Source organism: Gadus chalcogrammus, chromosome 4 (assembly GCF_026213295.1).
Source record: "Gadus chalcogrammus isolate NIFS_2021 chromosome 4, NIFS_Gcha_1.0, whole genome shotgun sequence".
Classification (NCBI taxonomy): Eukaryota; Metazoa; Chordata; class Actinopteri; order Gadiformes; family Gadidae; genus Gadus; species Gadus chalcogrammus.
In genome coordinates this window covers 13,793,755-13,818,455 of record NC_079415.1, presented here as the reverse complement: position 1 = coordinate 13,818,455, position 24,701 = coordinate 13,793,755, and the positions used below count along the sequence as shown (strand labels likewise).

General features: G+C 44.8%; 1 protein-coding gene across 1 annotated transcript; it reads right to left on the bottom strand.

Moving 5' to 3' along the window:
• Positions 1-6: 6 nt before the first annotated feature.
• On the bottom strand, positions 7-24,589 carry ulk1b (unc-51 like autophagy activating kinase 1). Its single transcript, XM_056587511.1, has 27 exons — positions 23,948-24,589; positions 23,349-23,441; positions 22,630-22,671; positions 18,836-18,868; positions 17,644-17,680; positions 16,530-16,703; positions 15,712-15,785; positions 15,266-15,367; positions 14,298-14,356; positions 13,883-13,965; positions 13,360-13,410; positions 12,704-12,795; positions 11,996-12,158; positions 11,324-11,363; positions 10,879-10,965; positions 9,919-10,065; positions 8,307-8,467; positions 7,218-7,435; positions 6,867-7,033; positions 6,524-6,693; positions 6,020-6,133; positions 5,480-5,664; positions 5,044-5,243; positions 4,469-4,587; positions 3,880-4,037; positions 2,303-2,438; positions 7-1,775 (listed from the first exon to the last, which is right to left on the bottom strand). The coding sequence occupies exons 1-27, from the start codon at positions 24,035-24,037 to the stop codon at positions 1,720-1,722; spliced, it is 3,051 nt and encodes a 1,016-aa protein (XP_056443486.1). The 5' UTR covers positions 24,038-24,589; the 3' UTR covers positions 7-1,719.
• Positions 24,590-24,701: the final 112 nt, after the last annotated feature.

Sequence of the window (24,701 nt, the reverse complement as noted above, 5' to 3'; positions counted from 1 at the left end):
CAGGATGTATAAAAGAAAAGTGCCCCTTACGCAAACAGCATCATCAAAATGGGACTAATGTGTATACAGCACTTCTTTAGATCTGTGTACACCACACTATCCATCAACACCTCCCACAACAATGGCATCATGCATACCGCTCACGTCAAGTCTTTCTGAAGGAAACCAGGAATTGACCCATACCGCTGGTGCCACATTCATAACAACACCTGGGATGTTGGAGAACATCGTTGGTCAAATTCTACATAAAACACAAAAGGGGTTTCCACACGTTTCACACTTAAAATCCAATGCAGACCATCTTTGGGCTACCCAATAAAAAACACCTTTTTCAAAATGTGTTCAGTGTTCAACATTTTTGCTTTTCAAATTGTATTCATCAACTTCTAAAACCGCTTTCGAAAGGTTGAAAAGCTTAACACTCACACACACACACACACCAACCTTAACCAGGGGCTCTACCTACAAACGCTATTATTGAGAAGCAACCAAATGAAATTCCACAAAATGCAGCCCATACAGATAGCGATCTACAAAACAAGCTAAAACTGTTCAGCAAATACCACCAAACCTCAGTCCACACACTGCTTCAGTACAGTTCAACACTGCAGCTCACTCAGGCCCTCAGGCCTTTACCATAAACTCCTTTTGGTTGTGGTCTCCACTGAACGAACCTTGACATTCAATAACTGATTATACTCGCTATCACCCCCCACCCCCCCCCAATAAAAACCAGATCACAACAGGCAAGAGAAATGCAATTCAACTCAACTCGTCCAAAATCAACTTAAGGTACTAGAGACGTTGCTCATGCTGCAACACGTCCATGAATCCCTGTTAAAGTCACGGTGATTGCCTGCATGACCAACACAGTTCAGTGTGTTCCTGCACAGTGATCCATTCCTTGTTCCAGGTTCTGTCTGTTGCAGGCAGCGTATCCAGCTTTCATCTATAGAGAGAGCCTGTACAACGGCTTTTCACTGATACACTATTGAGTCCAGTCCTCGGAAGAAAGTTGAACGTAGTCTTTGATATGGCAAACATAGCGAGCCATAAATACAGTGATCGATAATTACAGCGATCCATAAAGTGACAAAAGGACAGGAATAGTTCCTGGATTGTGAAAACTCACAAAACTCCTGGTACATAACTTAAATCTTAAAATAAAAACACACACTAAAGCTCAGAGTTACATTGCCACTATTGTCGACAAGGGACTTTTAAATACAGCATTTTCTGCATGTAGTGAAAGTGAGTCCTTAGTACATCTATTTTTGCCGGATAAGCATATGGCCCTACTTGGCTAGGTGTGATTAGCTGTGGCTATATGAACCCACGTGGTCGTTAGGCCAGCTCCATAAGGAATAACCGAGCTCGGGTGAGATAAGGCTAAACTCCTCCACACCGGGGTCTGCTCCGTCCTCCATCAAGAAATCGGACGCTCCTCCTTCACAACAACACCGACACTTAATAAGTCCCAGCGCTGTGAAGTGATGTCCGGGGATGAGACACATCAGCATCTTGACACATGTGGGGGCGTTGCGAAGCCTCAGCGGGTGGACGAGCTCAAAACAGCATGTCACTTGGTGGGAGCTATTTGTGGACCGGGATGTCAATCAGCAGGGTTGAAAGGGCGAGGGGGGCGGGGCTAAGGGTAAGGTGATTGACACCCTAACGATGCAGTATATCCAGGCTCTAGCGGGGGTGTCTCGCTCTATTTCAAGCGCAGAGCCCCGACTGCAGAGCTGTGAGACGCCTCTCGATGCACTCTTTACCTGTTGAGGGGGAGATAGAGATAGAGATAGACAGAGTTAGTGGGATGATTAAATGAATACAAATATTGAATATCTCTTTCAATATCAGAAGAATCAGAAGCAGAATTATGTTATGCAGATTTTGCAGATTTGATTATGTACCGAAGCAAGAGATGTGCACTTTAGTCCGTTGAGGTTTTCATACGTTTAGATCTAACATAAAAGTCTTGTGGGTCCAAAAGTGCATTTAACTGCACCGCTGTACATCTATTAAAAGGTCCTATATTATACCACCAGGTGTGAGTGTGATTACCGAACGTGATCTGGATTATGTTCTGTATGTGCATGTTTTTCTGGGTTGGTGTAAAGTAAACATCTGACGTTTGGTGCAGACATCTGACATTTGCCCATGCATAGAAATGGTCAAAAACCTTTGACACAGTATTGGCCTGTAAACAGGATCTAACACTCTAATGCACTTCGTATTAGAAGTGCATTAGAAGCGGGTTCCCTATGCATGCAAACCACAGATTGCTTGAGAACCGTACATTTGCTAACACTGAGGATGTCGTCCTGTTCAGTGAGCAGCAGCGTCAGGCCCTCCATCAGCAGCAGGGCCTTGTGGTAGCGCATGGCCGAAGATGCCCCCTGCTGGAACATCTCGTCGAGTGCAGCCGCCTTCACCTATGGAAGGGAAGGACAGGATATTATCAGGGGGTTTCACACCGCATTCAAAGCATGGACCTATTAAAGAAAGGTAAAAAATGGCGCCCATTTTTGTACAACTGCTCAATGGCGCAGGGCAACATCAAGGAGAGATTTGCTTCCGCATTATGGGAGCCAGCCACGCCCTAGTGCATGACGTGCTGGATGCTGAAATATTCTCGTTGTCTAGCATTGTTAGCATTGTAGCATCATAAGCGAGAGGTCTGTCTGCACATCCCTCAGCGACCCTAAGTGATAAAAAGTCAACACAGTGCCTAAAAACCATCAACGTCCTTCATGTTAAGTAAAAGGAAAAACCTCGGACACGAGAAGTTAACTGAGCTCTCGGATGCCGGGCCGAAACGACATTTGTTTCACTACGACTCCTTTCAGCTAGCCACCCCCACTTCTCCTGCAAAAAATAAATATAAATAAATATAAATAAAACGGTTAATAAAAAGGTGGCGCTTTGAAAAGAGAAAACGTACATTTGGATAGTACATGGTATAAAGATAATTATGAGCCTTTGATTGATATCCAGACATTTTTTGTGGAGACAAATTCCTGTCCCCAACTTGTGTTGGAGTGAACGGAGATATCTATTTCTGGGCCCCTTGAATCGAGGGAGCCGTCCATAGCCCGCTTAAACAGCTGCAATACCAGGCTTGGCACTGGTGGATTGTGGAAGTATGCACTGCTCCTGGGGGCCTGATTCAAAGTGATTCAAAGGTCAGAGTTGATTCAGTCGGTACTAAAGACACAGCTGTGATCGCTGCCAAGAAACATCTGGGACGCATGTCATCATCTGGCGTCACTACATAAATAACACGTTGAGATGTGGTCCTTGATGATGAATGAGAAGACATTGTAGGTGTGCTCTGAATGCATATCTTCCTCTGAGGGCATGCCAGAGTTTTTTTCACCAGGATCATTCATGAGCCACTCAACAGGGAGGGGTAAGCCCTGTTTTCAGAAGAGGCAAAACATAAATCCAGCCCAACAGAATGAATGTGCAGAGTCTCAAGGCCTCTCGAGTGGATGGAAAACTCTTTACGTTCATTAAGCGATTTATTTTAATACAGGCAAGCTGCAAACTACAGACGTCCTGATAAAAAAAAAATGCAAAAACATGCACCTGCACAATTACACATGGTTATTCCGAAGGATGTGGTTATTCTACATCCTTCAACACTATAAGCCTACTACCCACACCTATAGGCCAGAGCTGCACTTTTTTTAATGAATGAAAAAAATACTAAAAAAATAATAATTTCCATCCGCTGCGTGTGACGGTGGCTGACTGCGCCTGGGGGTGGCTGACTGCACCGGGGGGTGGCTGACTGTGCCTGGGGGTGGCTGACTGCGCATGGGGGTGGCTGACTGTGCCTGGGGGTGGCTTGTGGTGGGTAGTGGTACCCACCATGTGCACCGTGTGGCTGAACAGCAGCCTCTCGGCCCGGATGCAGGAGACGTGGTCCATGAGGAGATGCTTCCTGGAGAAGAAGTGCTCCAGGCGGCCACTCAGCCCTCGGCACGACCCCACGCTGCTCTTGTAGAGCTCGTTCAGATGCCGCACCACTATACACACATGCACACACACACACACACACACACACACACACACACACACACACACACACACACACACACACACACACACACACACACACACACACACACACACACACACACACACACACACACACACATCAAATGACAATAAAACCACAATTATACTTTTTTTCGTTTCACTCAAGCCATGCGGTTCTGGGTTTGAACCCCAATGCGTGAACCTAACTCCTGGGTTCTTGGTTTAAACCCAACCCCTAACCAAATCAATAGTAGTAAACGGTAACATATGACGAACAACAGAACCATTACTCACAAAAGTGATTGGAGAGGAGAGTAGTGACCCTGAAACAACTCAATGACTACCCCTCCTAGCGGTGTCTTACAGGGACCATGAGGCGGCCCCGGTGAGGGACGGGGGGTCAGTAGCAGGGTCCTACCTTGCTTGACGGTGGTGGAGGGGTACAGCTTGCCCTGCTTCACCTGCTCCATGGCCATGTGCAGGGCGCTGGACAGGAGCTCTGCAGCCTTCAGGTACAGGACAAGCTGCTCTGCATAACTAGAGACACACACACACACACACACAATAAAAAATGATAGAAAGAACAAAATAAAAAAGGAATTGTTGACATGGGGACCAGATTAGAGATTTTCCTCCATCCTCCCTTGTCTGGGATGCCTGGCTGCTGCCTACGCACTAGCCATCACCACATACAGCCCTTTGGAGGGCTTAGAGTTAGAGGAGTGTCTTGAAATGCAGGCCTGCAAAGGCTTTTGACACTGTAGCTGTAGCTCATATATCAATATATTGCTACGTTTATTCCCTTCTTTCTCTGCCATAGTGACCCTAGTGTCTCTGTGGGTTGAACAATACTTTATTTATCACAGAATAATGTCTGAGTTCTTCTGAAGTTAACAAAACAAGTCTGTGGGCCCGTGTCTTAACGTAGGGCCAATCGGCTACAAATGGGAAGTTTCGCTACACACAGCGCTGAACCACCGCGGAAGGACTTACCTCCACTCTCTGCTGAAGGAGCTGATCTGATCGGCCACCAGGCTCTGCTGTTGGAGGATGGAGTTGCCCCGGTCCAGGGCCCCTCCGGACCCCCGGTCCCCGTCCGCCTCACTGGACCCCCGGGCCCCCGCCACCTCCAGCAGACAGCGGCAGAAGTCCAGCGTGAAGCGCAGGCTCTGCAGGGTGTCAGTGTGCTCCTGCTGCACTCAGAGAGAGAGAGAGAGAGAGAGAGAGAGAGAGAGAGAGAGAGGGAGGGAGGGAGGGAGGGAGCGAGCGAGGATATGTGTAAGATATAGAAATAACAAGCTGGGGAGAAAAGATAATGTGCTCTCTTGTGTGGGATAACACAAGAGAGACTGTTGCGATGCTGAACAAACCAGACTCCATAGAGTCCATAGAGACTAGAATACGTCATAAGACACCTAGGACCCCTCACCTCCATCAGGGTCTCCTCCGGGAGCTCAGGGGCCTCGAAGGACACGGGCCCGCCCATATTGGCGGCGATGGGGTCGGCCGGGCCGTAGCGTGGGCAGGAGGACCCCTGCAGGCCGTCCACGCAGGTGCCGGCGTGGGCGTAGAGGCGAGAGAAGGAGCCCACCGGACTGACGGAGCTGGGGGAGCCTGCGGCACAACGAGACCCAGGAGGGTTTATCAACTTTATACCTATTTACATTGAATATCTCTGAACATCTCATTACAATATCACTTATTTTCCCAGAGTGAGAAATCTCCGGCCACCTATGTTTACAGCGGCTCCTGTCGGCCCTGTAATGTTCAGTCATCTTATTCTGTGTGTATTGATTATGGTTATTCAGTATTAAGTGAGACAGAACAGGAGCCACACACTCACCTGGACACTGGCGTTGGTATGGTGAAAACCTTTTATGTTATTAGGATGAACCCTGGCTGCAGGGCATCACACTCACGCACATGTGCACACAAGGAGACACACACACACACACACACACACACACACCTGAGTACTTCCTGTGTCTGAGGGTCTGTGGGGGGGTGCTGCTGCTGGGCGGGGAGCCCACAGTGAAGACCACCTGAGCTGGGCCTCCGGGGGCCCCTCCACAACCAGGAGGCGCTGCAGGCAGATGAGGAGGAAGGAGAACCAGAAGATAAGATAAGATAAGAAAAAGGCATGTTTACAGCAACAAAAAGACTGGCAAAAATAGAGTAAAGTTGAAAAAACGCAATTCAATAAAATACAAAAATATAACATGATAGACATTAACTGCAATAAAGCAATTATAATAATGAACTAACAAATGTGCATGAATAATGCACAGAAACTGCATTATTTCAAGTGGATGCGCCTTGGTATTTAAAGTGTCCATAGGATAAGTGATCTATCTTTCTGATCAACCCTTTAGTTTATTGACTCAATTACATCTGACATTGGTTACCTGTCCATAATAATACTAATATGAATGATAGTCCATATGTCATGTCTTAGGGAGAATGATGAGCAGACCTTTTATGTCTATTGCTCTGGCCGAGGTCACGGGCTCCGAGTTTCCTGGTTCGCCAGCGGCCACGCCTCCTTCTCCTCCTCCTCCCCCTCCTCCTCCTCCTCCCCCTGCTCCTCCTGCTCCAAACGCAGCCATCAGCAGCATTTCAGTGAGACGGCTAGCACTGCTGGACCTGAGGACCAGAAGGAACACAGCCAGGAGATCAGGTGCGAAGCGTCAACACACACACACACACACACACACACACACACACACACACACACACACACACACACACACACAGACACGTGAGGCTACCCCGGGGACCCAGCTACGTCTCCTCCCCGGCTCCACCTGTCGCCTTACCGTCCGACGCCTCGGGGGTCCTGGTATGGGGGCCGGGGGGCCGTGCGGTGGGCCGTCGCTGGGAGCTCCGGCGGGGCGGGGCCCAGAACCAGGCCCTGCTGGGTCAGGAAGGTCACCAGGTTGGGGGAGCCAGAGGGGGAGTTCAGGAACTCAAAGGGGGGGATGGTCTGGGGAAGGAGAATTGACAGATTAGATGGATGCTTTAAGTACATTTAAGAGGTCGTTCTTCTTAACTCGCACTGAAGTACAAAAGTCAATGCGGTACTGGCACGCAAACACAAACACACACGCGCGCACACACACACACACACACACACACACAGACAAAAAACCAACCACAACCTAACTCACCCTGGAGGGGGAGCCGAGGATGGTGGGGAGGGGGCTGATCCTGGGGGAGGGGTGCAGGGGTTGGGGGGTCATCACAGGGTCAGAGTGCTGCTTCCTGACCTTCTGCCTAACGCCGCCACCGCCAGCACACTCCAGCAGACAGGGGGCGCTGTGGAGCCGCGTGCCCAGCCCGGACTCCGGCTGCTGGGGCGCTGGCTTTGGCTCAGTGGACTGGAAGGCTGGAGAGAGAGGAGATGGATGGTGAGAAGAAAGAAGTCTGAATATCAAAGCCCACTTTAAAGTATTATATAATATTCTTTAATGCTTTTATTTTGGAAAATGCGCTTTTATTTTGAAAAACCCAAAAGATTGTAATAATTTAAAAAAAAGAGTATAAAGATTGAACATGCAGTCATACTTTACTACAGAGGGAAACTACTAATGGGAATGTAATTATTAAGTCAACAGATATGTTGAAAGTCCAACAAGCAATCAGAAACATATCAGAGGCCGTAGAACACATGCATGCTATATTTGAGCATATCTTTAAAGCTGATTCCAATCAAGCAATCTAAGAATATATCCATCAACCACACAGGAAAAGCCAGCTCTTCCCGTCTCTCAACTGCCACATAAAAACACTGGTATCTTGAATGTTTTGGTCACAGCAGATGTTACCAGTCATCTGGTGGTTGAGAGCTTGGAGGAAGTGGGAACATCACTGCCTGTTGTTGTCGCTCGCACTGTGACTACCACACTTTCATATCAGCCCGTTGGTCGGCTGCACAAGAGGCACTGGGCCAGTCTTGAAGGGTGTTAGCAATATGCAAAACTACTGACATGCCTCCCATCAACGGAGGCGTTGCATCAGTGGTGATGAATAGCCTGAAGCACTCTAGCAGGACTCTCTGCTCTCTTCTGAGTAAAATAAACGACCGCTTGCAATGCACGGCTGAAAAAAAAAAAAAAGTGCTGACGAGACCAAATTTAAATACTGTGAATAACTGATATCGGGAAATTCCAAATGCATGTTTACAATCAACACAGTCCGACTCAGGGGAGCCTCTAGCTGCCAGAGCGTGTCTTTGCAAAGCGAACGCGTCTGTTTACCGTGAGGGATGAGAGGGAGAGTCTTGGCCCCTCCGATGGACTGCCTACGGGGGGTGCTGCTGTTGGGGGGATGGGGTCCGTGGCTGGACGGAGATGGGGGTCCCATCCTGAAGAAGCCAAGCGACCCTCCACTGCCGCAGCGATGGACCGGGCTGGACAAGCTGGGAGGGGGATCATGTACACACATCAGCGCCCGCAGCACTCCTACTGCTCCCTGCACTCCTTCTCAAGGTTCCTGCCTTGATAATGAAGTGAGGTTCTCCTCGCTCTTCTGAGGGCTATGGTTTGTGGGGGTGACGATGAAATGGGAAGCAAATAAAATGCTTATTAATTGCTCTAAAGCAGGGGTTGGTAAACTATGGCCAATGTGCCACAACAGGCATGCGGAGCAATTTCTAAACATCTAAATATTTTTGGAGTAATTGAGTAACTATAAACTGAAATAAAGTAATTTGAATACTGTAATAATGAGCTAGTCTCAAACGGCACATTTTGAAAGAAGAAATTTGAAGCCTTTGGGAGATGATGGTGGCTAGAGTTGAATACTCAATAAGGCAGTGGCCCAGTACGAGAAGCAAAGCAGTGGGTTTACAATCCTATGTACCGTCAAAAATCAAGCTACAGAGGGCAGCTATGAAGTCGTGCAGTGCATTGCAAAACACAGGAAGCCATTCTCGGATGGAGAATAAAATAAAGGGAGGATCTGCTCAGCAGTTCAGAGGTTATATTTGATGGATCAAAGACACGATCATCTCCAGGATTAAAGAAATGTACGCGACAACTCTAGAAAGGCGCATTACTGATATAACTGAAAAGCACCAGCAAACTCTTGCATTGAAAGGTGCTTCAGTTTTTAAATGACGGTCCACCTCTAGTGGTGGTTGCCAGATACTGCGAGAATGCATCGATACGTGAGAAACGTTGTTGTTTAAAGCCAACCACTAAACGGGAGGATGTGGCAGAAATGATTTACTGATAATTTTGAGGTTAGAGGGTTTCAAATCAACAAGATATGCATACAATATATGTATCCTGTTACGGCGGCCGGAGCCGATTAGAAGATATTTTGGCATTGGCCCTGCAGACAGGGGGACGGGCAGCAGCCGTTATGTAATAAATTAATAAATGGCTATATCCAAATCATAACTGGCACAGGGGTCTGTGTTAAATGTCACGTGACATCCAGAAGGTGGCCGACCCTGGTCTCAAGGGTTCAGGACAATATTTGAAATGATAAATAATAATAATCACCAAATAATATAAATAGGTCTCTTTAACCCCAACACGATCCCATGTTTCTTCACAGAGCTAATCGTCAAGAATAAACATCTCTGGGTCCCTTGGGTGGATGAGGTTTTATGCTTGAGGAAATCATAATTTGAAAAAAAAAGTCTGCAATTCATAAATAATGCATTTTTCTTTGACAAAAGTGAAGACTTCAAGTGAAGAGTTACGAGTATGTGCCTGTTTGCGCGTGTGTGGGTGTGTGTGTGGGTGCGTGTGTGAATGTGTTTGTGGGTGTGTGTGTGTGTGGGTGCTTGTTTGGGTGCGCGGGTGTGGGTGTGTGTGTGGGTGCGGGTGTGGATGTGTGTGTGGGTGCGTGCGTACAGACCGTGGGGAGATGTCCGTCCTGGGTGAACTGAGGTTCTCCTCCATGCGCTGGTAGTTGTGGACCTGAGTGGGAACGGGGATAGGCACTGACTGGCCGCGGTTTCCATGGTGACCACCGTAGTTACTCGGTGAGCACTCAATGGGCTTGCTAAAGAGAGGGAGATGAACAGAGAGGGTTTTTAGGAGAAAAAAAAACACAGTGTGTGTGTGGGTTGTGTGTTTGTAGCATTTTGTCCGCGGTTTGGGGGAAAAAACACATCTTGGTCAGGTTTAGATATATTGCGTTAATTACACCAATTTATGCGTAAAATACTAATGCAGATAGTGCAAACGGCAGTTACAATCAAAAAACAGGGCAATTATCAGGGGTGCACATAACTTTTTTAGTGAGTTACTCGGGTGAGTACCAGGAGATGGTGTTTGGTACGCTCCCCACACATAGCCCCAGACGTAACATCTGAACTTATGAAACTTGCCCAGTTTCACAAAGGTGATTGTTTTTTAGTGCACTTTTCTGTTATGAAACTGCAGCAGCTTGACCACGGAGCGTTTCAATATCTCACTAAAGGAACGTTGCTATCAGCAGATTTTGGGCAGTTCTCCAGTGTGTGCGCGGTGCACGTGCTCTGGCAGCGTATCATACGTTTCGAGCCACGACCCATCTTTGCGCCACTTTTGAAAAAAAACTATTTTCTTCTGCTCCGGCTCCATTTGCCTTTCCTTTGCAGGTGGTGAACGCCAAAGTAGCAGCTCAATGTATTTTGTTTTTCTAATTTCTTTCGATCTCCCGTTAGTGACAAAAGTGTTGTAGCGACACAAGTGATGTTACGCATCCGTGATTATAGGTGCGCATGTGTACTTGCGTACCAGTTATGTGCACCCCTGGCAATTATACACATTTCCAACTTGTAATGGAGATTTGTGCACGTGTGTGTGCGTGTGCATGTGTGTTTATGCTTACCTGACTGGGTTGGGGGATGTGCTGTAGGAGGGAGAGTGTGGGGGGGTCCTGGCCTGGACACACAGTCCAGCCGAGGCCAGCATAGAGCTGACAGAGAGAGGAGAGGAGTAGAGTAAATAGATGAAGACTTTACAAAAATCGTTTAGTTTTTAAAAACTCAATCTTGACCTTTTTTCTTTTTATCAGGATGTATATTAAGGAAGCGGGGAGTAGGAATATTAAGTAAAGTAAGCAAGTGCCCCCTGTCAAGCTCAACTGGCAGAGGAGCAGACCATTTACACTGCCAGGGTTTGGGGATTCATTCCCAGAGCACCAAGCATCCACACTAAGATGCATATGTAAGCAATTTACACCAATCATTAACGCAATGACATTTACTTTATGAACCCTTTGCGGCAAAGTAATTAAAGTGAAGAGAACCATCAGAATAACGGACGATGCTTACCCACTGTTCATCAAGCTGTCCTGGAACGCTGCGGCCTCGCCTGGGGAGAAACAACGTCCGCAATGAACACAGTGGCCTGGAAGTATCGGGAGGTCATTATCGTTATTGACTCTGCGGATTATATTACCCCCAGTATCTACCTCAGCAAAAGCCTCTCTATATGCATGCTCCTTTAAAGGAAAAACATTGAAAGAGGCCGGCTAGAGTTTGATTTGCAGTTTAGAATAGAACTCATAAAAAATAATAGAAAAGTGTTGGGCTCTATAAATAGCTCAGACACTGTGCTTCTTCAATGTAGGAATGCCAGAAGACCGGGCAGTCATAAACACTGATATTTATGGGATACCGAGGCACTTGTCAAAAGGTTCAAGTATACTTCTAACTATATTTCCCCAAATCCACTCACAAAAACAGCGCTACCTTAAGAGATCTGCCTGAATCACCTGCATCAACTATTGGTCGACAATATCACATGATAGACCAAAGCCTTACTGGTTCGTCATCTCCCTCAACTGCTGTGGATCACCCTTAACCAAAAGGTAAGGATCTACAATGTGCTCAGACTTCTTTTCAGCAAGCACAGACAGGTTGACTGTTTATGGGAGGGAGGTCCCGATGCCAATGTTCGTAGGTAACTGTTTAGGGGACGGATGTTCCCAGTAAGGTTCTTACTGGGACACTGGGCTGGAACCATCACAAAGTCGTCCGTGTCGCACGAAGACGAGTTCTTGCTGCTGCCGGCGCCCCCGGAGGAGTCCTTGAGGAACCCCGCTGCATCCTGGGTAGGAGAGGCCAGAGTCTTGGGCCGCGGTGGCTGACCTTCAGCCAGGGACAGCTGAGGAGACGCCGTGAGACACATCACGCAGAAACCGGCACCGAATGGAAGAAAGACAATAAGAAAGACAATAAGAAAGACAATACGAGGCAAAGAAATCAATGGACTGGAACTATAGGGTTACAAAGTAGAAGCCTATAGAGCGGCTAAGGAATTATGGCTGATAGCTGGATGTCCCTTCGATGACTTTGCACAATAAACTGCGGTATGTGCGCCGAATCCTGCACTATGCAAGTTTCCCGATCAGCAGACGATAGTGGCTTGAGTAGTGGAGCTACAGCTATAGCTATATTATTAAAACAGGCTACGGTCAGAATTGGATTAGATTAAAACAATATACAGAGGAAGATTCCCAGCATGGATTGAGCTGTGTTGGGGAGTGTGTTCTTGAGGAACCTTCTAGTTCAGGAATGTTTTAAAGTAGTATACAGCGGCAGTGGTAAAGCGACATAGTTCAGGTTTAATGGCTGTCATGGCGGTGTAATTCAGGCTCAATGGATCTCCATCACAAACCAAACACCACCCGAGCGAACACAGGACCCTACCGGGGGAGAGGCCAGGTGGGAGGTGGAGGAGCTGCTGCAGGAGCTGGCCGATGCAGAACTGGAAAAACACGTCATGGTGACGACTGGAGTCGCTGCAATAAAGAACAGCAAAGACACGCTTAAACACACACACACCGGTGCCTACTGCCACCTCTCACAGACACAGTCTGTTCAACTACCTTCCCCTTTAATGAGGAGATTGAGCTGACGAATCAGGAGGATCTTTCAGTATCAATGGGAACCTTTTTAGAGGAAATTCCTGTAATGTTACCCTGTCAGCAAACTCTAGTAGATTTTTAGTTTGAGATACAGCTATTGCTATGTCATTGCCATATGACAATTATTGTTGTCAAAATAAAATGATTTAAAGTGAAAAATTCCCTGGATGGATAGCTGCAATAGAGAAATTACATAGTGCAGGATTAAGTAGTGGGGGGGCACAATTCTCATTTAGTCAGTGTGCGGTGCCTTCTGGACTTCAGTATGTATGTCTTAATGCTATCTATATATACCATCATGATGTTGTGAACTCTTGAAATAGAAAGTACTGTACAATAGTAAAATTAATGTGCCACATTTATTCCAAGTTTACCGAAATACTGTGTGTTAATATGGAAAAGACCAGAGACAAAGATTAAGAGTGAAGAAATACTCACTCTTTTTGGTAGAGGAGCTGCTCTCGAGGAACGGATGAGTAAAGAACTCATCTATATAGGGTTATGGGGACATAAGGAGAGGAATTCAAAGTCAACAGTAATTCTGAGCCCAATCCTACACAGTCACACTTACATAGCAGACATGGAATTTATAACAGAAATGCATAACGATGCATTTCTGTTATAAAGACACGCTTAAACACGCACCCTCTAATGGTTACAGTAGACCAATAATTAATGAAAAGGAGCTATCGTGAGAGATTTTTAGTGGGAGGTGAGACTCAGTTCACTCACACACACACACACACACACACACACACACACACACACACACACACACACACACACACACACACACACACACACACACACACACACACACACACACACACACACACACACACACTTCAAAAAAGATCCATTAGCCATGAGGGCCAGTTCGATCAAGAGTTAACCAGTGTTGAATGTCATGTTCCCTGCAGGTTGCTAAGCGATAGACGTGTAGATGTAACTGTGAGCGTACCGAAGTCCATGCGGTCCTTGTGGTTCCGCTGAAGCAGAGCCAGCAGCAGAACCCTCAGATGACTGGAGGTTTCTCTGGGGATGCTGGGAAAAACACACACAAAAAGAGACACAAATGTCTGTTAGCTTAGTCTGTGTTGGCAACCACACAAGACCCTTGATGTTTTTCTTCGGCCATGACATTATACTACAAAATGAGGTTAATAATAATCATAATACAAAAATGTAACATTGTTGTTAACAAATGCGATGGACGAAGTGAAAAAGTTAGATTGTACATTAATCTATCTCTCGGCCCCTTAACACAGGCGGTCTTCGTCGATGAACGGGTTATCGTCAGAACAGTCAAATTTGATTGTTAACAATACAATACAAAGCATGGTATCTTATTTCATGTACGTGGTTAATGACCGTACCTTGGGATGAGATTCTTATTCTTTTCGTAGAAGAGGCGTAGGTCCTGAGGGCTGCTGGCCTGTTGAACAGACACAACGTGGAGAACTAAGTTCACGCATGTTCACTAGTGTACATGCTAAATAATAAAACACAATCATAAAGCTGTGCTTAGGGCCACGTGGAGAGCAGTCCGCTGCACAAAGCTGAACATTTTAACCTGCAAATCAGACGCAGAATTCAAAAAATTCCCCGCTCAAGGGAATCCAGTCTGACCGGTTCAGTTCAAACAATTCCTCGAGAGGTGTGATTAACATCCAGTAACACGACAGAAGTGTGGCAGCACGATAGATAAACAGGCTTTGAAATTAAAATCGAACTCTTTGAAACCCAATCTCCGACATGAGCAGATACACCTCCGGTTGGATCCAACGTCATCGTGTTGCATTGCAGTAGCAAAGCACTGCATCCAGTCAATCATACGAACAGCAATGGCTGCAATGTGAATAGACCTGCTAAGTGGAACATAGGTATTAAGAGTTCTAATCTCCCTTTGATGCCATTATTGTTTTAATACCACTGTGTAAGCAGAATTTCCAAGGCCTTCTAATTCTTGACAGGTTTGAGTCTGATTGGTCAATAACATTCAAAGGTTGTTTGGGACACCTCTGCCCTTTAACAGTTTCCAGATCAATGCGCTACAAACCTAACATCAACAACGACAGTCAAATACAACTATCGACCAGATAATTCCTTGACTGTGCAAAGACTATAAGCTAAAAGCAGCTGATTAAGTTGTAAGAAGACGATTAACATTACAGATGAAAGTAACTTATATATAATCACTGTTGGTAACCAGTACAAGCAAAATAAACCACATGGGGAAAACAGGTTTCTTTGCGATGGTAGGCAACCTGGGATTACATGCCGTTCTGGGATTACATGCCGTACAACAGACAGATTAGTGAGGTCTGATCCCCACGGGGCTTACCTGGAAGGGGGCCTTGCCAGTGAGGCACTGGAACACGATGGTGCCGATGCTCCAGAGGTCCGCTTTGGCATCGTAGTGCTGGGACATGATGACCTCAGGGGCCTGAGGTCAACACAACAGCAGGCCCAACCATTCAGAACGGCCCTCGTGTACCATGGGTTAGGTACAAAGTGTGTTCAACCAACATTTGTGTTGTTGTGCAACCACCATTTTAACACATTCAATGGAAGCTCAATGTAACATTCTACCTCATGGAGTCGGGATGTTGTTTCTGTTTCAGTATTCTTTAAATAACGTCATTCAGCATAAAGCTGTTGTGCCTAAGAACTCATCATTGCGTTCTTAAGCACAGCACAGTAATTACTGGATGGTGTTTTGAGTATGGCTGATGGTCACCCAGTTACTCAACGTATATGCGGGCGCGGTTTGGCCAGAGGAAGGCTCACCATGTACATGGGAGATCCACAGAGAGTGGCAGCCATCATGTTGGTCTGGAGGTACCTGGCGAAGCCAAAGTCAGCTGGAACAAAACCAGGAGAGGATGGAAGAGGTAGGAGGGAGGAAAGATGAATGCGAAGATGAAACAGCTTACCCTCACTATATTCTAAGGCCATTTGTATTGCCTTCGCAGTTCCCATGCCAGCTGCTGGTAAGCTAGCCAAATACTTAAATTGCATGTTAACGTCGTCTTTTGTTATTCTTATTAAAATGAAAGACACATCCGTTCTGATTCAATTGGTCACATCTTAATGTTCAGTCGTCCTCTGGCATTTCTTTGTATTCTTCTTTCATAACAAGTAGTTTTGTGGCTCTGTACACCCGGAAACAGCCTACCAACTGGGTACTGTACAGGGTACAGAGAAGGAAAACTGGAATATCCTTGAGAATCTTCCAGCATGAATCAGAGGGTCAAATTCCATTGAAAGCGTTGTGAACACAGGCATGGAAAATAATTACAATACACAAGTATGATCCTGATCAGGTCTGTGTAAGAATGAGAGCCTCATTCTTACTAACTATTATGATGGTGTACATTTGTTGGCATAGTGTGTGTGTGTGTGTGTGTGTGTGTGTGTGTGTGTGTGTGTGTGTGTGTGTGTGTGTGTGTGTGTGTGTGTGTGTGTGTGTGTGTGTGTGCGTGTGCGCGTGTGTGCGTGTGCGTGTGGATATTTCAGTGTATTAACTTAAAGGTGAAAAGGTATGAATAGAACAGTGATGATTATGAGGCTTTGCCCCTGCTCAATTGTGTCACTCCCCCTCGTACCGATCTTGATGCAGGTGTTGTTGGAGTGGGATTTGCGCCCCGGCGGGTAGGAAAGCAGGATGTTCTGGGGCTTCAGGTCCCGGTGGATGATGCCCTTGCCGTGCAGGACCTGCATAGCCCCTGCGATCTGCTGCAGGAACACGCGGATGGTGTCCTCACTAAGGGTGCCTTTAGCTGCAACACCGGGAAAAGTACAGGCCATTATGTTATAGGTGCCAGGAAAAAGAGTAACATTCAGCACCACATTTTGTCTGTTTTTTTTGTAAATGATAAAGGGATAATAGAGATATTTCCAGTCAAGTCTTGCCCTGACTCATGCCCTGCCCTTGAGAGCAAAATTCATTGTGAAAATATATCAAACGGTTTAGGCATGTGTTATGAAAAGTGGTTTGATTTAGGCCGAAACTGATTCTTGGCTCAGGGGAAACCCACTTAATAATGTAGTTGTTTCTCATTTACTCCTACTAGCGCTTACGTCAAAGAGAGAATGTGGTATTGGACCCACTGTGCTCTCCATTCTCACACCAAAATAACCCACATATCTCGACGCCTTAAGATATGAATCTCAATTTCTGCCGTCACCGAGTAAGTGTAAGAGTAAGACAAAGTAAGTGACTCACATTTACGTTTTAATCTCTGAACATCATCTTTTGTTTCATTTATAAAATGTATGAATATTCACTTTCATTTTGGTGTGTGTTTCTTTATTTCTTATTCACCCGTGATGATGTTTGATCATTGTTTATGTGTTGAATAAATCTCTCATAAGCCCATTGGGACGGAGCATAATTAATGATGTAAGACACTATAATAAACGTAGGATCAAATCATGAACACAAACACGCAACTAAACAACAAAATGAAAACAGTGCAGACAACAACCTCTGGCGTTCTATCTCAAAAATATGATTTACACACAATTTAATACAAAAATTATAATGTGAGGTGTGTGTGTATATATATATATATATATATATATATATATATATATATACACCCCTCACATTATAATTTTTTTTCAAGGAAGACATGACTCATTTCATATCATTTCATTTATATTTTCCAACATGGATAGGTCTAAGTCTCTTGTCCCACAGTAAATGTTTCCACTCACAGTGTAAATAGTCTGCCAGGTCCCCGCCGTTGCAGTACTAGATGTATAGAGAAAGAAATAGTAAAAATACACAAACTTTACAGGAAATGAGTGAAACGCAATAAATTGGTCGGGTCAGAAGAGAGAAAAACGTAACTAAAAAGTTACACTTGTGACTCTGGTCAATGTTGCCCTGAGAGGCTCAGTTCACAGAGGCGTCATCCTAGGACAGTGGTTCTCAAACTTTTTTGAGCAAACGCCCCCCTGACCTTACCCTGATCCTCTGGCTTCCCCCCCCTCCCCCAATAAAAAATTAAAAATAAACAAACAACCCGACTCACACTCGTGTTATATTGCTTAAAGTTGTCAGTGCATCGTTTTTCATTGATTTTGCGTTGGTCACTAATAGCAGTGAATGGCCTCTGAGTCGGTTTTGGAGAGAGAGAGAGAGAGAGAGAGAGAGAGAGAGAGAGAGAGAGAGAGAGAGAGAGAGAGAGAGAGAGAGAGAGAGAGAGAGAGAGAGAGAGAGAGAGAGAGAGAGAGAGAGAGAGAGAGAGAGAGAGAGAGAGAGAGAGAGAGAGAGAGAGAGAGAGAGAGAGAGAGAGAGAGAGAGAGAGAGAGAGAGAGAGAGAGAGAGCCAGGGCACGAACCAGGGCACGGCTAGTAGACTTATCTTCACTAGTTTATTATGCTAGCCGTGCCCTGGTACATCAAAGAAGCAGACCCATAATTAGTGTTATGCGTTTGTCCTACGACATCTGTGTTTGTCCTACGATGACCTCTCTGTGAGGCTCTATTCCCAGCCTGAATGTGTATGTGATCTAGTGAAAGGACAAAGGTGTTTTCTGACATCACAGGCTGCGGTCACATCTCTTAGTATGAAAGGGCTCTTCTGAGGGATGCTAAGTATGTACTACCAGTGATTGTTTGATCATTTATCCAAATAGTTGATTAATCATGAATATATGTATTTGAGATAGTTTGGTTTTTTATAATATATTGATTTATAAGTTGAAGTGGAAAACGCAAAGATTTCTGTTATGTTCTCTTTTGCGACACCTTTGGCAATAAGTGGTAAGTGGGCCAATAGATCGTCACCATAACCCAGTTAGTAACAACTATAATGTCTTTAATCAGTGTGTTATCATTGTGTTGCCTCATTAGGCAGTGGATAGTGACTTAACCGTGCTCCAAAACCAATACACAAACGTACCTCCATCACCAGGTACACTGAGCTGGCCGTTTCCTGCATGGAAGGTAAGAGAGAGCAGAAGAATACGTTACTTTGTGATCCTGTTCATGTGTTTAACGCGTACGTATGTGTCAGCTAGTTATCCTTGTGCAAAGGTTCAACTCTCACGATAGGGGAGCCAGACTTGGCAGGATGTAAGCAGTGTTTGTTTGGAGGTTTGCCTGAGTCAACACAGCACCATTATGTATAAACTCCACCAATCCAGATGTCATGTCAGCTGAAGGAAAGCCACCGTGAAAGGGGATTAGATGAATAGGGACATTACTTTAGCTGACACTCTAAGGGCATTCAGGTTACACTGTGTAAACCAAACCTGTCTACTTATTCAGGACGTCAGCAACGCTGACACAAACCAAGTCATTCAGAAAATCTAATCAATGATATGACAAAAGACGACCGGAAACACATTAAGAAAAACAGACCAACGTCCCATTTTCTACTCATTCTCACTATGATCGATCTCGTCCAGTGACCATGAGACAGAGTTTGCACACATTATCAACAGCTCTCTCTTATTACGGTCATCTTCAAATAAATTCAATTTAATCTTGAAATTCTAAAGTTTTCAAAAGAATGATGTTGGTTTTAATGGAAGATGATGGAAACATAGCTTCTCCAACTAAAACCAAAAGAGGGAACATGGATGGAATAAAAGATGGAGCTTGCAGACCTCGCTAGCAAGGCTTCCAGTCGCCCTCCATGCTGTTGTAGCATGAACAACTGACACCCTGTTCACCTGTTTGGAGACGTCTTTCCTCTCCTCACGTTAACCCTTCAGCGTTAGTCAACACGGCGCACGCCACCCCAGAATCTCCTCTTATCACCCAGCAACAGGCCACGCTAGACTGCCCCCGTCTCCTCAGTCGGCCAATGACAGAGCTTGATTCTGTGGACATAATCCGGCTGACTCAGCACTTTCAGACTTTTTTTTTCACCTTTTTTTTTTTTTGGATGGGTAAAGCAAACCAACAACAAGCCAAGTTCTATCTCTGGGGAGAGTCGTTAGCTTTGGATTCGCTGTGGTTTTCCGTCCGACATTAATGCAGCACCTCAGTGGGAAAAAAATAGAAGGGAGCAGAACGTTGTGAAACGGTTTCAGCTTCTTTAGGTGACCGTGGGGATGAATAAAATAACTTAGGTGAACCGTTAACCCTTTGACACTGCATTTATTAAATCCTTCCCTTAATTAAATGATGCCTGCGAGTCTTTAAGTCCTTGCTATCGACTGCCTTCAGTTCTCCTGCTACAATCTGATAAAAGTTTTCTACACACATATATTCTCGACCGGAGTGGGAATTTAACAGGAAATAGGTTCCTCTGTAGTCGTCACAGCAATGCATTTTCCCTGTGTCTGAGACGATTGCCCCGAGTTCAAGTCGTGAAGCAGTCGCTGGCTAACCCACAAAATGTCCATACAGCCGCTGTGCGATACCCTGCCTGTAATCTTAGAGCCCAGAGAGAAATTGTTTGGATGCTGAGAGAGTCTCCCCCCCACCACCGGATCCAGAGTACGAGGCTGAGAACATACAGCCAACCCTGGTCCTGCAAGGGCCAACATATCTAAGGTTCACATTTACTGTAACGACAAGCAGTCTCCAGGCATGGATGGGACCGCTCCTACACTAGGGTTACACCCTCCACAACCAAGTGGTTGATCTGCACTCATTTTAATTTGATGTCATAATATACTTTAATACTATCTTGGATAGACAGGTCAGTAGGTTCTACGACGCATGCTATTGAATGACGTTATTAACCAGCATGTTAACAGTCAGACAGTGCCATATTGATGCCACAATCAACTACATTGTATCCGAAATGCTCAAGACTCTTTATTATATCAGAGAGGAGGGTGCAACGTCTATGCGGCCAACATGTTTTATGCATTTAATGGGTGTGCAAAACCGAAAGTCAGGTCAGTGCAAGCGAGAAAGTTGCGGTGTGCAACTGAAATGTAACCACCGCTACCAGCAACCAACCAGGTGGTCTCTCCAATTTCCTCTCTATGGGTCACAGGCAAACAAACTACATCCTAGCAAGATATATTCAATCTATACAATTAAAACAAAAATTTGGTTTTGTCAGCAGAACAAATGCCACATTGTGTAGGATCAAATGATGACCAGAAGAAAAACAAAGGACAGCGGAGAGAGTGTTCTTTTATGGGAATCTTTCCTATTTTAAATAGAGTAGTACATATGGAACTCACTGCCTGGTTTACGTCTAAATACCCCCAACTCATTATAAGCAAGGAAGATAATTTATTCCCAAAAAACAAAAAATGCCATGATGTATGGCATTTAAAGGACTCTCTCTCTCTGAAACAAGTTATTTAACCTTTATGAGCCGTTGCGAGTCATATATCCTTGTTGCTAATTTGTGCATATTCTGGCAGAGACTACTATAAGTTTCCCTTCAGAGTGACTCCTTCACTTGCATTTTTTTTACTTTCATGTTCTGCTTTTTGGAATATTTTAAATGGCCAGACTTGCTTATAGCAGACCACACAATGCTTAACCAGGTGCTGAAATATCCGGCGGTTGGTTTATTAGTGTGACAAAGACAAAATAAACAGCCAAGTGTGTATTTGGAGTCTGGCTTGCCTTCTGCCGCTGAAACTCTCAGACAGGTGTGTTCACATGAACCACCTGAGGTTGCTCGGCAACGATCAGGAATATCACCTTGGACGATGCAAATTCCACTCCAACCCAATACAGCACGAGGCAGTGGGTCAGTGAGAGGTCAAGCTGGCCAGCAGCACAGTTGGTGTTAGCGAGGTGTTTTAATCCACACCCAATGCAGGCTCACATCTCTTGTGAGTTGGCCACAACAGGGCAGCAGGTAAAGAAATTCCTTACGACACAAAGCCGCTTTCTAGGGCCCTAAAACAGGAAAAGAGCTTAACAGGAACCTTTCCTCCTAATAGGGAACCAATGGTGGCACAGAGTTACATCTGAATACACTGACCTAGAGAAATAAACAGCAGAATCTACCAATTATAGTGAGTGTATCAGGTCCAACTGAGGTTAGGTAAGAACTTTTGGATGTGTAGCATTAACAACAAATTAGCCACACACGTACATGAAATACATTCTGAGGAACAGGCATAAATATCAAATGCTGACTACACATATGATTTACATTGCATGTGTCAAATTAAAAACACTGAATACTACAGGTTCCAATCCAATATCTAGAACACTGTTCTAGATATGTACTATTAACTATTTGTGGCTATAATAACTATTACAGCTGGAGATCAGACCGAATGTAAGTAAATCAGGTGTAAATCAAAGGCCTAATTGTAGTTGTTTAAATCTAAACAATGTCCCTTTCTCTGCGAGTTTGTACTTGCAGGTGTAAAATGTCAACCATTTGCATATTCTCCAGCAATTATTTAGTTTGAATTCAGTAGTTACATACCTCCTACCTACCTAACTAGTTTACTTTGTCTGCATGACATGAGATATCAGATACATCCTCATAACAAGCAGGCATGTGACTGGACATAAATTGTCTACAGAGGGCCATGTAGTATCCCAGCTTATTAATACACAATGCAGATGGTAGGTTTGCAGTGTGTATCAAGTGTTATTTGGATTTCCCAAAACTTGTTCATGCAATTGAATGGGTAATTTTCCATGTTATATTTTAAAACAATAGATATATATGGTTTAAGCAGAACAACCTTTTTTAAGCCATCTAATTTCCTGCTGTCTACCGTTTCCTAAAAAGATTATCATAATGTCACTTACCTGAAAGTCCAGCAAAGCAACAATGTTCTCATGTTTCAGTTCCTGTTTGGAAAAAAAACTTAAATCATTGTGGATCCAGCACACCAGCGCATCCAGTATCGTATATTGTTAGTGTACCAAATTAGTCTGCACAATAAACTGCTGAAAGCTCTGAGGAAAATTAGAACAGAATAATATACCAACAACATAAAATATTTTGTAAGTCAACAAGTAGAACTTTCTAAAAATTATTTAGACACAGGTTAACATAGCACTATTTTGGCGGCAATGATATACAACACGTCTGGATATTTAGCTTTGCAGCTCTCTGAATTCATGAAGAGAATTTAATTCCCCCTCAGACTATCCAACCTTTATTGCATTAGTGATGGTAGCCAATCTGTCTTTTGGCACAAAGAAGGCTACATCGTGTTACCAGTCAGTATGCCTAATGCTCAAACAAGACTGTAAATAGTCTGTAACTGACTGTCGCTGCTTTTCATTCAAAAGCAAACATGTTTCAAGTGGTTGTAAATACTGGCATCACACAGATGTACTATTTCTATGCATATTTTTTTTCTGGACGCCCATTGAACACAGGCAAGTACACACGGACAACCTTGCACATTGTGTTACTACATGTGTTAGGCATTTAAAATAACAGTATTATTGTTCGCTGGACAAGTTAACAATCACAACACTGTCATTATACAGTCAGCACGAACAGGAGTTTGACTTACCTTGAGTATTTTGATCTCTTTCCCCAATAGTGTTTGAGATTTGGAGAGATTCTTCTTATTTATGCATTTGACTGCCACCTCCCAGTCATGTTTCTATGGAAATACATTTGCAAAAGTACAGATTAACGAATGCAGTGCGTATAAACGACAGATACATCGGCTGTAAGATACATTAACACTTATGTGATTGCATGTAGGCCTAAATCATGCAACATGGTACATTTAACCTTTAACAAGAGCTATGAGTAACATACACAAGTACATATTATTAACCAAGTAAAATGCTTAACGTTATTTTATATACCTATTATAAACGACAGTGCTGTCTAGAGTCAATATTGTTGATGGGAGAAGCGTGTGGCTGCTCACGTCGGCCTCTTAAGGTCGTACCACGAAAGTACACATATTTACTGGGTTCATTACAGGATACAAATACAGAGGGAGCTCCGCACTCTCCTGTTAGATGTACAAATAGCTTTGCCCCTGATGGTTGACATGATATGTCTCCTAGTTTGGCCCCTGGGGGCTGACATGGATATTGAGCCTTGTCCACTGTAATTAATTAACAAATCAATAAAAACAACAAAGTAGCGACTCACCTCTCGGTGCCTGCCTTTGAACACGACTGCGAATGCGCCATGTCCGATTAGGTCCTTACGGCTGAACTCGAACTTCCCCACGGTCTCCATGACGGACACCCTGGAGGTCTACTCGGGACGGGCAGATGGCAGCGGGCCTGGTGCTCCCGTCTCCTCCTTCAAGCAGGACCAGCAGGAAAGTGGCACCCTTCCTCCGCTTGCCATGGGCAGCCGTCCAGACAACAAACCACAGTCTTCTCTCATGTTCGTGTGCAATGACACGGGCGTGACCCCACTTAACACAGTGCTACAGTGATCCCCATCGTCGATCCAATGAAACAACACGAAGCGAAAGATGGAGAGATGAAGGAAAATAATAATACGCTAGGTGGTTGTAGAGTTCAGCTGTTGTTGACGCGCCACCTTAAAACCAGCTCGTCGTTTGTTTGTATACATGGGAGTCGCTTTTCTGTCGCGATAGGCACTCGATTCTGCTGTTACATTCCGAGTTGTGCTATAGAAGCAGCAATAAATTATATTAAAACACGCTCTGATGATAGAAATAAAACATCAGCTTGGAGGGAAGTAGGCGCACGGAGAGGTTCAACAAAGACCCTACATCAGCGCGCATGCGCAAAGCTCAGTGTATTCTGACGTAGGAAAGAAAAATGCTACGCCGACACTAAACGAAACAAGGTTATTTATGCACTGTTATATTATAACATACACAGATACACCAGTAAAATTATACGAAACAGCCAAGCCCTTATCCTTC

Bases quoted from the DNA above. Each gene is read 5' to 3' on its own strand.
- ulk1b (XM_056587511.1), bottom strand. From the start codon at position 24,037: ATGGAGACCGTGGGGAAGTTCGAGTTCAGCCGTAAGGACCTAATCGGA. The intron at 15,786-16,529 runs GTACGAGGGGGA...GTTTTGTTCCAG, and splicing joins CAACACCTGCATCAAGATCG to CTGACTTTGGCTTCGCCAGG. The intron at 12,159-12,703 runs GTAGGGTCCTGT...GCGTCTCCTCAG, and splicing joins CCCACCTGGCCTCTCCCCCG to CTGTCCCTGGCTGAAGGTCA.